This window comes from Uncinocarpus reesii, genomic scaffold (assembly GCF_000003515.1).
Source record: "Uncinocarpus reesii 1704 scaffold_1 genomic scaffold, whole genome shotgun sequence".
Classification (NCBI taxonomy): Eukaryota; Fungi; Ascomycota; class Eurotiomycetes; order Onygenales; family Onygenaceae; genus Uncinocarpus; species Uncinocarpus reesii.
In genome coordinates, this window is record NW_003052500.1 from 5,065,458 (window position 1) to 5,078,952 (window position 13,495).

General features: G+C 49.1%; 7 protein-coding genes across 7 annotated transcripts; 5 read left to right on the plus strand and 2 right to left on the minus strand.

The window, feature by feature from the left end:
• Positions 1 to 22: 22 nt before the first annotated feature.
• On the plus strand, positions 23 to 712 carry UREG_01942 (uncharacterized protein; the record flags this gene model as incomplete). The annotated part of the gene is made up of 1 exon (XM_002542380.1): positions 23 to 712. The coding sequence occupies one exon, from the start codon at positions 23 to 25 to the stop codon at positions 710 to 712; it is 690 nt and encodes a 229-aa protein (XP_002542426.1).
• A 768-nt stretch (positions 713 to 1,480) lies between these two features.
• Positions 1,481 to 3,252, minus strand: UREG_01943 (uncharacterized protein; the record flags this gene model as incomplete). The annotated part of the gene is made up of 3 exons (XM_002542381.1): positions 1,481 to 1,592; positions 1,648 to 2,664; positions 2,723 to 3,252. 3 exons carry the CDS (start codon positions 3,250 to 3,252, stop codon positions 1,481 to 1,483), a joined length of 1,659 nt encoding a protein of 552 aa, XP_002542427.1.
• A 431-nt stretch (positions 3,253 to 3,683) lies between these two features.
• On the plus strand, positions 3,684 to 5,850 carry UREG_01944 (uncharacterized protein; the record flags this gene model as incomplete). Its single annotated transcript, XM_002542382.1, has 2 exons — positions 3,684 to 4,551; positions 4,607 to 5,850. 2 exons carry the CDS (start codon positions 3,684 to 3,686, stop codon positions 5,848 to 5,850), a joined length of 2,112 nt encoding a protein of 703 aa, XP_002542428.1.
• A 609-nt stretch (positions 5,851 to 6,459) lies between these two features.
• Positions 6,460 to 7,517, plus strand: UREG_01945 (uncharacterized protein; the record flags this gene model as incomplete). Its single annotated transcript, XM_002542383.1, has 3 exons — positions 6,460 to 6,514; positions 6,641 to 7,232; positions 7,493 to 7,517. The coding sequence occupies 3 exons, from the start codon at positions 6,460 to 6,462 to the stop codon at positions 7,515 to 7,517; spliced, it is 672 nt and encodes a 223-aa protein (XP_002542429.1).
• Positions 7,518 to 7,937: 420 nt separating this feature from the next.
• Positions 7,938 to 8,790, minus strand: UREG_01946 (uncharacterized protein; the record flags this gene model as incomplete). Its single annotated transcript, XM_002542384.1, has 4 exons — positions 7,938 to 7,981; positions 8,071 to 8,215; positions 8,422 to 8,468; positions 8,589 to 8,790. 4 exons carry the CDS (start codon positions 8,788 to 8,790, stop codon positions 7,938 to 7,940), a joined length of 438 nt encoding a protein of 145 aa, XP_002542430.1.
• Positions 8,791 to 9,889: 1,099 nt separating this feature from the next.
• Positions 9,890 to 10,622, plus strand: UREG_01947 (uncharacterized protein; the record flags this gene model as incomplete). Its single annotated transcript, XM_002542385.1, has 3 exons — positions 9,890 to 10,153; positions 10,310 to 10,396; positions 10,455 to 10,622. The coding sequence occupies 3 exons, from the start codon at positions 9,890 to 9,892 to the stop codon at positions 10,620 to 10,622; spliced, it is 519 nt and encodes a 172-aa protein (XP_002542431.1).
• A 296-nt stretch (positions 10,623 to 10,918) lies between these two features.
• On the plus strand, positions 10,919 to 13,437 carry UREG_01948 (aconitate hydratase; the record flags this gene model as incomplete). The annotated part of the gene is made up of 2 exons (XM_002542386.1): positions 10,919 to 11,053; positions 11,107 to 13,437. 2 exons carry the CDS (start codon positions 10,919 to 10,921, stop codon positions 13,435 to 13,437), a joined length of 2,466 nt encoding a protein of 821 aa, XP_002542432.1.
• Between the last annotated feature and the right edge of the window lie 58 nt (positions 13,438 to 13,495).

Here is a 13,495-nt window from a genome sequence, read left to right on the forward strand (position 1 = left end):
ACGATATTACCTTTCTCCCAAAATGGCTGAAGTCCAATCCCAGCTGCTGCTCCGGAAAAAGATGAAAGAATTATACAAGAGATGGAACATACGTCCGTGGACTCGGTATGCGCCTTGGGTTCAGCTGCCAGTATGGCTGACGATGATGGAGAGCATCAGACGGATGGTTGGAATGTCTGGTGGCTTGTTAAACATAATTCAGTCGTGGGTAGAAAAGCACCCGGAGGCACCAAAGGTTCCTATAGTTCAATCGTTGTCTACTGAAGGTGCTTTATGGTTCCCCGATCTTCTAGTGGCTGATCCCAATGGAGTGCTTCCAGCAATCCTCGCTGCGACTGTATTTACAAACGTGACGTGGGGATGGAAAACACAATCTCCAGAAGAAATCTCAAAAATGGTCCTGAGGAAAGAGAGAATCAAAGCACGTGGGTTGGGAATCTTAAAGCGAACTTTTCAGGCTTCAGCCCTGCTTTTATGGCCTGTTATGACCATGTCAGAAGTCCCTGCTGGGATGTTGATATACTGGATCTCGAGTACCCTCTTTGCGACAGCGCAAACGAGAATTCTGCCTAAGATAATCGCGGCGAAGCCAACTCCGACACCTTGCAAAGAAAAGGTAGTTCCCGTGAATTTCAAGTTGGAACCGGAGCCAGGGCCTCAAAACCCGGAAACGCTCAGGAAGCCGAGCAAGATCAGAAAATTGACTGGCTGATTGCGCTGGCTTGTGATCCGAATACCACGTTTGAAACGAGTGACAAGCTAGGCCTTCGTCCACCGGAGTTTTGGCCATCCGAATAAGTCAAATCGACTCTTCCGAGCATGGCTGGCTGAGGTCTACTAAGTGCTCGATGAGGCCAGAAGAGTTGGAACCCGCTTCTGCCCGTAGACCTGTGGGATGTCCGTACTCTGCCATTTAAGAATTCGAGATGGCCATTGTGCACGGTTATATAAAATACCGCAATGTCCATGGCCCCGCTGATGAAGGGGATAGTGAGAATTGGCCAAGATGATAGGATTTTCTACGACCTGGTTGGTCAATCACAATAATGTGAGCGAGGTTAATCCATTGGAAAAATCTTGTGTATAAGGAGGGATTTAATGACTGCATAGTAACAGTATCTCTTGAATGGGGTATAGGAATTTCCGAGAGGTATCCGCAAGATGTAGTTAAAATATACAAGCCACGCCTACTAGTTACGTAGCATGATTTCCCCGTGCCGACAGACTCCTAAGAGCAAGGAAAAACTATCCCAGAAAAACAGTCTCTTGCACGAAGCGTTACTAGTAGACATTTGTGTTCGAGGCTGAGAAAAAGATTTAACAGTTATGAGGTATTGTTCAGCACAAGTCTTTGAAAACTCAATCCAACTCGGGATATCAAGGGTTGCTTGACAATCCGATTTCTTCTGATTCTGAAGTAAGCGGCGATTGAAAGGGAAATACTTTCATAAACATGAAAGTTGGGAATCTAATATATTTATCAGAGCTTAGCGGGAATTTCATGCCCGGGGGCGCTGGCGTCTGAGTTGACCGTAACAGCCCCAGTATTTTCACTCTCGCCAAAGAAAATTACTTCGACGGTTAGATCATCACTAGTGAAATGTCAGTATTGCAATGCCTAACGGGATGGACTGTCCTGGGACATACCGATATCTCCTGGAGTAAGGACTTGGCAAGGTAAGCAATGCGCAAACCATGTCTTTGTCCTTTCCCCCAAGGGCATTCCTAACCAAATGAGTTGCCGCATTTTTATCCTCAACGACAAAACGGCTCTCATCCTGAGGAATATTATACTGCGTTTGTCGGAATGGCGCGCGCTGTCCACTGGCATCGTCGCGGGAGGGCCTTTCGATTGGCAGCTGGCTCCCTGAACCCCACCAGCTCTGGAGCCATCCTTTGACGCCATCTTTGCCTTGAGCTCCGGCACGCTGCTGTTCTATCCATTGACCGACAAGCCCAACAACTTCTTCATTGCTAAGCATTTCCCATAGACCATCTGTGGCTAACACGAGGAAGTCACCCTTTCGGGGGTCGACTTCAGTTGAGGTAACCACCGGCTCAGCCGTAACATAGGGTGGTGTTTTAAGATACTGGTGCGGTGCTCGGCCGAAAAAGTGACGCTTAATTTTGTCTTGAGTTTCGCGTTTCCATTTGTAAAACGCGTCGCCAAAGGCGCGAGTAGGTTCGAGATTGCCCAAAACCCGCCCATTGCGCACAACGTTATCTTCACCGGGGTGTTCCCGGCGCAATCTCTGCGCTTCTGACGCTGTAGATCCTGTTTGATCCTCGGAGAGTGGAGTAGCAGTCCATTTTCCGTTTGAGGACCTTCGTCCTAGAACCGCTCTAGAATCCCCGGTACAAGCAACACGTAGCATTTTTGATCTGCTGTCGTAGAATGCTAAGAGAGCACATGAACCGGAAAGCGCAGGCGCAAGGAGTTCCGCGGCGACCCTCTTCGAGTTGGCCTTCAAGACTCTATCAACGCTTTTGTGAACAATTTCGTTATCAAGGTTGACAAAGCCCTTTTTCATCGCTGCTTCGATGGCTTCTGGGGAAGGGTATGGGATACCGGGATTTGCGGAGGCGGTTTTATATGTAGAGTTAAGCTCGCGCGCTACAAAGGATATGAGTGCCTGTCTGAGTTTGGCCGATGTGGTCCAGCCGCTGCAATTAGTTAGCCAACCGCTATGCCCTAGCTACTCCTTAAACGCTGAGTACTTACGAGTGACCGTCAAAAACGCCCCAGAACATCCAATCACTAGACGATCCATCCGCTGTAGAGGCGACAACGATTTTTTCTGCGTGATCATCCTCGATCGGGTCATTACTGGGAAGCTGGACGACATCATAGCGAACAACACCCCTTCCGCGACCGACCAGATAGGATTCCTCGCTTCTGCGCAGTTTCTCGGTTGCTTGTTCCGGAGTCAACATTCCTACAATTCGGTTTCCAGGTTCGCTCGTCTGTTTCGAAACAGGCTGCTCGCTAACCGAAGTGGACACATAGAGTTGGTCTTCGACGATCGGAGAACGGCCGGACTGGTTCTCAGGGTTTTCACCTGGTACTGTAGACGCTGGCGTACCAATTACTTCTGGAGGGATATCGCTGGTCCTTTGCTGAAAAAGGGACGTGGTAGCGTTCAATGATGCCGGAGAAAGTTCTTGCTGATTAGGATTTCCTTTATACGCGTACCAGGCGCCTGAGGCCACTAACGTCGAGATAAACGCCAACGAGAAGTTCCGAGAAAACATGGATGATTGTAATACTGCGGGTTTGAAGGCGGTGGTGGATCTGGAGGAGAACGCCGCGCGCGAGGCTAAAACATGGTTGCTAGAGAGGAGCGGGGCGGAATGACGCGTAGCAAGCCTCCGCACAGGATAAAACCGAGCTGTACGGAAGGCTTGAAGTACCGCTCGACGCATAAGAGCGGCGTAAATCAACCCAGACTGAGGTTGAACAGACCTTTGACTGGGGTTGTAAAAATAGTGCCTGCGATCGAGTTGGGGTGACGATTTATTGCGGAGAGCGGCGCTAAGCCTAAAGCTCCGCCCGAGCGCACGTGACTCGCCGCTGCGCCAGAAAGTGATAATGATGGAGATGACCACAGTCCAAGGGTTGAGCTGTCCTTCGTTCGAGTTTGCTGCTGTCAATTTATCAGTGCGATCTTTTGCGTATTAGAGGCATGTCTACGAGAGCTCTGAGAAGGCTGCAGAAGCAGCGAGAGCTTGAATCGCAAGAAGAGCGTGAATCTGATGCCGATTCACCGGAGCTCAACGCACCCAAATCGAACTTCAACGCCTTTGACCTACTTGACGCGCAAGATGCGAATGATGAGGAAACGGACGCGGAAGAGGCGCCTTTAGAGGCTGTATCTGACTCAAAACATACGCATAACACAAAGACTAGCAAGTCTAGAAAAAAGAAACAGAAACAAAACCGAGCGAAAAAGGGCAGAACAACGACGGATCAACGTCCGTCTGAGCCGACCACTCCGGGAGATGCAGACCTTGATGATATTGATAGAGCGCTTAAAGAACTTTCTGCGAAAAATCATGGAGAAGTGAAGGATGGGCATGCAAATAGGCAATCAAGATATGCGAGCGATGAAGCGGTAGCCTCACTTTGCTCCCTGTTTGCCATTGATTCCAAAAAACTGAATGCGATGACCGAAATGAAGAGATTGTTTGGAAGCGTCGCAGTAGAGTCCAGATATGCGGATGGCGGGGAACAATCTCCAAGTCGCCGACGGGTGAGAAACCGCCAGGCACTTGACCTTGGGAGAGCCCTAGCAGGGAGATTCAACCCGGCAAGCCGAGGGCAGGATCTCTCTGGAATGGCTCTCCGCAAAAACATCCTCATGCAGGGCAAAGACGAGTGGCCTCGAGCGACCAGTGGCGGACTTGGCATGGAAATCGTAAACAAGGAGCCCTCTGGCGTCACAGAATACAAACTTGTCCACAATGCTGCTTACAAAGATGCTCAAATACAATTTGAGATCTGTGTCCGGTCGATGCAGGCTGAAAGAATGATTGAACATCTGCAATTCAATCGTGAGTCCAAAATATTATCTTTCGTTTGTGGGCGCAATGGCTAACGGAATTGAAGCGTATCACCTATCTACGTTGCTGCAAGTATCGGACATTGCCAAACATCAGGGCGACCATGCCGTTTCTGGTGACTTGCTAGAACGGGCCTTGTTCAATATTGGCAGGTCCGTCCAGTCATCTTTCGGGTCTTGCCTGGCAGAAGGAAAGGCCAGGTTGAGCTTCGACGTCAAAGAGAACCGAGAGCTCTGGCTTGCAGGGTGGAGATATATCATCAATTTAGGAATGAAAGGCACATGGAAGACCGCATACGAATGGGCGAAACTACTTCTTAGCCTGGATGCTGGAGATCCCTACTGCATATGTTTGACGATTGATCAGCTTGCTATCAAAGCCAGAGAGCCCGAGCATTTTATTCAATTGTGCCAGCATCCCACTCTAAAGAAGCGTTGGGATCTACTTCCCAATATTCAATGCTCCCTTGCTTTAGCGTACTTCCAAAAGAAAGATGCAAAGGCATCGAGAGAGCAACTCCGGCACGCAATCGCCAGATACCCGTGGGTATTCTGCCGATTAGCTCAAGAGCTGAATATAAATCCCGTACCTAAATCCATATGGGGGGCGCAAGTTCCCAACCAGGCTTTCGAATTGCTAACCGAACTTTATATTAATCGTGCGAAGGACATCTGGAACACTCCAGAGGTGATAACTCTTTTTATGGAGGTGGCCGATAGCATTGGTGCTCCAGAACCAGCAATCGAGGCTCCAGAAATATCACTGAACGTAGCTCGACACGTCATCCTTTCGGATATACCAGCTGTTCTAACGCACCTCCCAAGACAATTCACTACGAGACATATTTCGGCATCAGACCCACTACCGCCAAATGAGCTACAGGAAGAGCGCCCTGCCAGTTCACACTGGTTTTTCGATGCCGTGCGGGGTGCAATTGGTTTGGATAACGCAGAAGAACTACTAGGCAGATTTGTACCAGGTGGAGATGAAGGATTTGAGACCGATGAGTGGCCGGAAGTCAACAACGATGACACGGAGCCTGCCTTGCCTATTGAGCTCGACGAAGGGCTGGACGAAATTGTCGCATTTATGGAAGATCATGGGTTCGACCCTGGTAATTGGCTAGATTCAGATGATACTCCTTTCGCCGATTGGATTACCACGTTGAAAGCCCAGGTTCGTCCGGAAGAATGGGACGCGATGATCGATGCCGCAGGTGCATTGTGCGACTCGTCACTCCTGTCTGATCTGCTTAGAGACGAATTACAGCGGCAGTCTGAAGGGGCATAAAACTTGATACGAGGATGCGGTCCTGCATGCCTAAGTCTTGCAAACAAGTGATTATTGATTTGTTAAGTATCTTACTCCATAGAATAAAAGTAGGGCGAGCGACGGGCGCCAAGGGAGCGGATGTGAAAACTCTTTCGTCGCCGGGTACTCTCGGCTCAACCTCTAACACGAAACGATTTGGTTAAATTGCGTGCATATTGGCAGGCCAATCGCGCCGGCCACATCAGTCCCAGTGCTGATTTGGCTGAACTCCTGTCCGTCATCACGCGTTGTTTGCGTTCAGCCTCGTAGGGACGCATTAAGGTTTGCGATGACGCCCACCAGCGCGGTGGCAGAAAACTTTATTTGCACTGCATTTTTTGGATTTTGTGGCGCCTGCCGCCTTCTGCCATGTATCAGGCCGGCCAGCGCGAGGAAGAAACTCATCGAGGATGTTACACGCTTCCGCCACTTCTCACGGAAGAATCTTGCGACTGACCCGGAAGCACTTTCGGAAAATACTCTCCCATGAGAGACTCCTTTAGTCACCCCCTGTTCCCCCTCGATTAAGAGCGGTTCTGCCATATATATATACGGAGCACGATTACCCCAATGCATAGGGAGATAATGATGGAAGAATCAATTCTGAACTCGGTTCCGCTGACATTGCGGGAAGCGGCCTCTGGTATCCTCGGTTCAATATCCCTGGCGTGTTGGATATTCCTTCTTGTTCGTTGCCTTTGGTCTCCGTGCATTGTGAATTTCAATCGCTGACGGAGAATCAATGGCTGCTAGGTTCCACAATTAATAGAAAACTATAGATGCGGAAGTGCAGACGCAATATCACTTACATTCCTTCTCGTTTGGTTTCTGGGCGACTTGACAAACCTGATTGGCGCACTATGGGCTCGCTTGGTCCCAGTCATCATCGCCATCGCCGTCTACTTCTGTATCGCGGATGGCGTCCTTATCAGCCAATGCCTCTATTACAACGTCCAAAACGCCCGCAGAGCGGCTAAACATCGCCGTCGCTCGTCGAGTACGGTTTCTGATACCCCGGATCCGACGACGCCGCTGCTCAGTCGGCGGATGAGCGAAAACATGGGCATTCCCGGCTCACGCCGAAGATCCTCGGCTTCCTTAAGACGCATGAGCAGCCACCGGTCTGCCGTTCAGCGAGGAGATTCTCTTGCAAAAATTCTAGAGGAGACGGAGCCGAAGAATATTTGGTTAAAGAATACACTTAGCGTCTTTGGGATTTGCGCAGCTGGTGCTGCTGGTTGGGTCATTGCATGGCAAACAGGAGTGTGGAGACCTGTTGCCGTAACCGGGCCCGAAGATGCTCAAGAAGTTGCGCTCGGAGCAACGATTCTAGGGTATATCAGTGCGATTTGTTACTTGGGGTACGTTTACTGTCTTCGCATTCTGGAGCATTGTAAATTGACGACTGGCAGTGCGAGGATACCACAAATTTTCAAAAATTACCGCGACAGGTCCTGTGAAGGTAGGGTCTATATCTGGAATCGCTCGATAGAACATGGCTAACTTGAAACAGGGCTTTCCTTGCTGTTTTTCTTATTTTCTCTATTGGGTAACGCATCATATGGCGCCGGAGTGAGTAGTTACTATATCCCACGGCTACGATGTAACCACTGACCTGTAGGTTAGATCTTATTTCATTCGACTGAAAAGGAATATTTCATCACCAATCTTCCATGGCTTATTGGTTCTCTTGGCACCATCGTGGAGGACATTACGATTTTCGTCCAGTTCCGAATATATGCCAACGGCGAAAGAGCGTCGGCTATCGTATAGCCAATAGCGGGTTTGTCTTCTTTTGGTTTCTGCATATGTGTACCATAGAAAAGGGGTAATAGAAGGAACACTGGCGACGGTGCACAATCACTTTTTATTTGGCGATAGCGCTAGCTCATGACGACATGACATAACAAAACGACCATATCATAATGACAATAAAAGTTGTGCTACCCGACAATTGGCCCTCTCATGATCCCCATCGGAAATTCGTAGCAGAACTACCCGCATACGCCCAAGACGTGCATCCATTTTGGAATATTGTGTACAAAGAAAAAGAACGAAGACGCCGTTTAGTCGAAGAGACCGAAGCCCATGTCCTCGTCCGATTCTTCCTCTGTAAAGTATTATTGTTAGCGACAACCGGTCGCTTCTGCTTGATAGGACGTTTTGCGCCACTGGGGTTTTCGAGAATCTTTCACGTACCTTCCTCCTTCTTCTCCTCAGCAGCTGGGGTAGCTTCAGTGGCAGCAGCGCCGCCACCAGGAGCACCACCAGCAGGAGCAGCAGCAGCGGCACCGGCCGAACCGACGTTCGTCAAGAGGTCCTTGACATCCTTGCCTTCAAGAGCCTTTCAAATCCAGCAAATCAGTCTGTATTCCAATTGTCGAGTTGTATCATGCCTTGAACTCGGATATGTACCTTGGAAAAAAGGGAAGTCCAGATTGGCTCGACGTCTTGCACGTTGGCGGCCTTCAAGAGAGTCTGGAGCTTGTCGGCCTAGAAATTCGCGAAAAAAAAGAGAAATAAATCAGCATCCGTAGAATTAAAAGACACCACCAGCGGGCTTTGATGCTCAAAGGTGTCTTTGGACGTTGTGGTTTCTGGCTATCAGTATCGTACCGTGATCTCGACACCGTCATCCGCAAGGATCAGGGCCGCGTAGGAAACAGCGAGCTCAGGGTTAGACATTGTGAAAGTGATTTCCGACGGGAATGGGATACGTGGGTTGAGGCGGAAGAACGTCGTTGGGAAGAGGTTGTCGACAGGTCGGTCTTCAAGTGCTGTTTGATTTTCTGAATCTCTCGGGTTGTGTGCAAACTTCGCCTCGCTTAATCCGTGCCGAAAGGTGGCCCGTGCACCGGCCGAAATAGCGTCATGTGTCGCCCCGCCGTCTGATAGGCTTTGAGAAGCTTCACGGCGCATCATCAATTGCATGGCTTGCAGCTTTCATTGATTGTTACGGGCTCCTATTCTCTCGCTACTGATGAAGTAACAGAGCAGTACACTATGGACTCACCTGCTGTTACTGCGCCGTTCGATCCCCGGGAACAGCCAATCCTTGATCAGCTACTGCTGGTCCGGGATGCACTACTTCTCCTAAAACAGGATAAGTCCACCTATATCAAGTCCCAGGATGTCCTCCCGTTCTATGATAAAGTTATTGAGCAAGTTCAGTTGCTGAACAACATTCGTCCAGGGAGGGGAGAGAGGACAGAGCATAGCAGAGGTTTGCCAGCCGGTGTTGTCTTGGATTAACGTCGAGTCTAATGGGAAATATCACAGTCGATAATGTTTTGGATGATTGCTTCCAGCTTATTTCCCTGTTGTTTCTTACTGTTGGTAGAAATAATGAAGCTCCAGCGACGTGAGTTGTCCATCCATGACCATCCAGACTCTGAGCTGACAGTGGGGACTTCTTAAAGCTATTCAATGGCTTCAACAATAAAGGTGACTGCCCCTGTTCCGCTAGACGGAGCCCTACCTTACTAATATTTTGTTGCAGCGCCTGCTTGATCATCTTAAAGAGGCTGCGTTTTATAGTCAGAAAGACCTTGATTCCATAGCCAAAACTCTTGGGCATATGGGAGAGACTGTTGAGCGTGGTAAAGACGCATACTCTCCACATCTTTTAACTTTGCTGCAAACTCGATTGGATAATTGCGAAAGACAATTGGCAGAGTTGCGGCATGAGCTTTCCTTTCTTTCCCCTCAACTAGCTCCGACACACGAAACCCTGGTTTCTATATTACGATCTACTGCTGCAGCAAATACGAGGTCTAAGGTTCGTCCCTAGAATCACTACCTTTCGTCCCAAATTCTTTGAGCAGATAGAACTGATATCTTGGAGTTTAGTTTTCGTCTTCTGAGGTTTTAGGCTTTAAAGAAAGATTAAACGAGATCAAAGGTAGCATGAAAGACGGAAACTTCTTAGCCCCTGATGGGTCCATCCCAGAAGGCCAAGAGATAGTAAGAGTCCTTTTAGAAAGATGTTTGAAATGGGTGGATATTGTTCTAGACCGGTATGGAATTGAGCTCTGCCCTTGTATTTCCTCCGGCTAACGCACCTCGTAGGCAAGGAAAGATTGATGAGCGTTTCAAAGATCAGTATGATAAACTGGTAGAGATTCGAAACCAACTTGATCGCCTTGCAATGACTCAAGCATGGTCCCTGAGAGAGACCGACCTTTATATGTTCCAGAGGAAGCTCAATCACATAGACGAGTGCCGTGTCAATGGCAACTTTCTGGACTCATCCGGTCAGCCTGCTGACCTTCATGCACAAAGGGTATGCAGAACTATCGACTAACCTGATGGCAATGTTTGCAAACTGATATGCCGCTAGACACTACTCTATTTGGTTCGCCGAAGTTATGCTCTAATATATGGGCTCCTTATTTCGTCCGAGCCTGTGTCAGAAGCCCTGTTGCCTATCTATAACCAGCTTCAGACGCTGAGAAAATGCTTGATGGAAGTCAAAGAATCAGGAGGGGTCTCAAACACGAGAGAATTATATCCGTATAGTATGAAGGTAAGGCGGGAGCCGGCACTGACATGAGCTATGTTAGAAGCTAATACTTTCATTTTAGCTTAATTCGATCGATAATATGCGGGTGGATGGCAAATTTTACATTGGATCGGATCTCCCAGAAGGTCAGGGAAGCGTTAACGAACTGCTTGCCCAGTGTTACGACCTCTGTTACGAACTACGGGCGGCCGCAGATGAGGGAAGCCCAACAAAACAAGACGATTTATAACTCATTAATATACTTTAAATCTTCAGAGAATGTGTTTCTTGGAGTTGGTGGCAGCTACTATCTCTCGGTGTAGCAGAGTTCCTTGCATGCCACAATCGTTGTATTCTATGATGAAAAGGTATAATATTTTGCTAATGAAAGCCATGTTCGAGAATAGATGTCCTGGACACCTTCCAAGAGTTGTATGCCTGGCTACTGATTATATAACGTAAGTCGTGTTTAAAACGGCATGGGGCTAAACCCGATTGAGAGTATTTTCCGCAGCCAATCGGACGTCAGATAAAAGACGATTGGTAATGGCCGTACGAAACTCCGTAAGATTGAGGAATTGGCCTGTTCAACGCTCTCCAACCCAATCTCTCGTTGCACCGCGAGCAATTGCGGATTTACCCAAGATGATGTGGCGGCACGGTGCAGCTTCAGCTCGGGCTGTAAGTTAAGGCTTCCCACATCATTGTTTGCTATTTCTGACGCTACAATCCAGGTTGCCCAACGATCGCCTCTCCGCCGATATCGCACTTTTGCGACGGAGGCCACCTCTCCCGCCAGACCGCAAAATACCAACCGCTCCCCTCCTTATCCTAAGATTCTGAGTCGATTGAGTGAAGTGCGACGGGTATTAGGCTCAGACAGACCCCTCACTCTCGCAGAGAAGGTCGTATACTCCCATCTTGACAATGCGGAGGAGTCACTCCTCACGGGAACCGAGAATGGGAAGAACATCCGTGGCCAGGCCAATTTGAAAATCAAGCCAGATCGTGTGGCAATGCAGGATGCTTCTGCGCAAATGGCGTTGCTTCAGTTCATGTCCTGCGGACTTCCCTCGACTGCGGTGCCGGCTAGCATTCACTGTGACCATATGATCGTGGGCCAGAAGGGCGCGGATGTTGACCTGCCGGCCTCGATCGAGGGAAACAAAGAGGTCTTTGATTTCTTGGAATCTGCGGCAAAGAGATATGGCATCGAATTCTGGCCTCCAGGCGCTGGTATCATTCATCAAACTGTACTGGAGAATTATGCTGCTCCAGGCCTGTTGATGCTGGGGACTGATAGCCATACACCTAATGGAGGTGGTCTAGGCGCAATTGCGATTGGAGTTGGCGGGGCTGATGCCGTTGACGCCCTGGTGGATTCTCCCTGGGAACTTAAGGCACCAAAGATCCTCGGTGTAAAGCTGGAGGGTGCGTTGAGTGGCTGGGCGTCTCCTAAGGATATTATCCTCTCTCTTGCTGGAAAATTTACGGTAAGAGGTGGGACCGGATACATAATCGAGTACTATGGACCAGGTGTCGAGACGCTCAGCTGTACTGGGATGGCTACTATTTGCAACATGGGTGCCGAAGTTGGCGCTACCACCTCGATCTTCCCATTCTCTCCTAGCATGGTACCTTATCTCCAGGCTACTAACCGAGGACATATCGCCGAAGCTGCATCTAAGATCGCATCAACCGGCCCTAACAATTTACTCCGAGCGGACCCTGATGCTCAATACGATCAGCACATTACCATTGATCTTTCTTCGCTTGAGCCTCATATCAACGGTCCCTTTACTCCAGACCTATCGGTGCCTCTTTCATCTTTTGCAGAGACCGTGCGCAAAAATGATTGGCCTGAAACCTTCGGAGCTGGATTGATTGGAAGCTGCACCAACAGTTCGTATGAGGACATGACCCGCGCTGAAGATCTTGTAAAACAAGCTTCCGAAGCGGGTCTTCGCCCAAGAGCCGATTTCTTCATCACTCCTGGTAGTGAGCAAATTCGGGCAACTTTGGATCGCGATCAGACTTTGAATACGTTCTCTTCGGCTGGTGGAACAGTGCTGGCGAACGCCTGCGGCCCGTGTATAGGCCAGTGGAAACGGACAGATGGCGTCAAGAAAGGCGAAACCAACGCTATCTTCACATCATATAACCGAAACTTCCGCGGCCGTAACGACGGAAATCCTGGCACTATGAATTTCCTTGCGTCGCCAGAGATTGTAACCGCTTTAAGCTATGCAGGTAACACCACTTTTAATCCCATGGTCGACAGCATTGATACTCCAAATGGGCCGTTCAGATTCCGTGCTCCCCAAGGCTCAGATCTTCCGAAGGCTGGTTTTGTCCCTGGAAACCCCGACTTCCAGCCCTCGGTCGCCGTTCCAGATCCAACCTGTGACGTGGTAGTTTCTCCAACCTCCGACCGTCTGGCTATTTTAGAGCCTTTTGCCCCTTTCCCAAAGAAAGATCTCCGATCGTTGCGTGTTCTCTACAAGGTCAAGGGACAATGTACCACTGACACAATCTCCGCCGCTGGCCCTTGGCTTAAATACAAAGGCCATCTTCCTAACATTTCTGCCAACACTCTCATCGGTGCCGTCAACGCTACTACCGGTGAAACCAACGTTGCTTACGATGTGGACGGCAAAACCTATTCTATTCCAGATCTTGCAGGAAAATGGAAAGACCAAGGAATTGAATGGCTAGTTATTGCGGAAGACAACTACGGCGAAGGTAGTGCTCGAGAGCATGCCGCCTTGCAACCACGATACTTAGGAGGCCGTATCATCGTGGCTAAAAGCTTCGCACGAATCCATGAAACGAACTTGAAAAAACAGGGCGTCGTTCCCCTGACATTCGCAGACAAAACTGATTATGATAAGATTGATGCATGTGATTCTGTTGACTCCGTGGGCCTATTCGACTTGTTACAGAATGGTGGACAAGGAGAAGTCAAGTTGAGAGTCACGAAGAAGAATGGAGAGACTCTGAATATTCCCGTTAAGCATACGCTTAGCAAGGACCAGTGTGGTTTCATCCTTGCTGGAGTGCATTGAACCTTCTGGCGGCAAAGCGAGGTCCTACAATCTTTTTCGGCTAGATGTACTTTTTTTA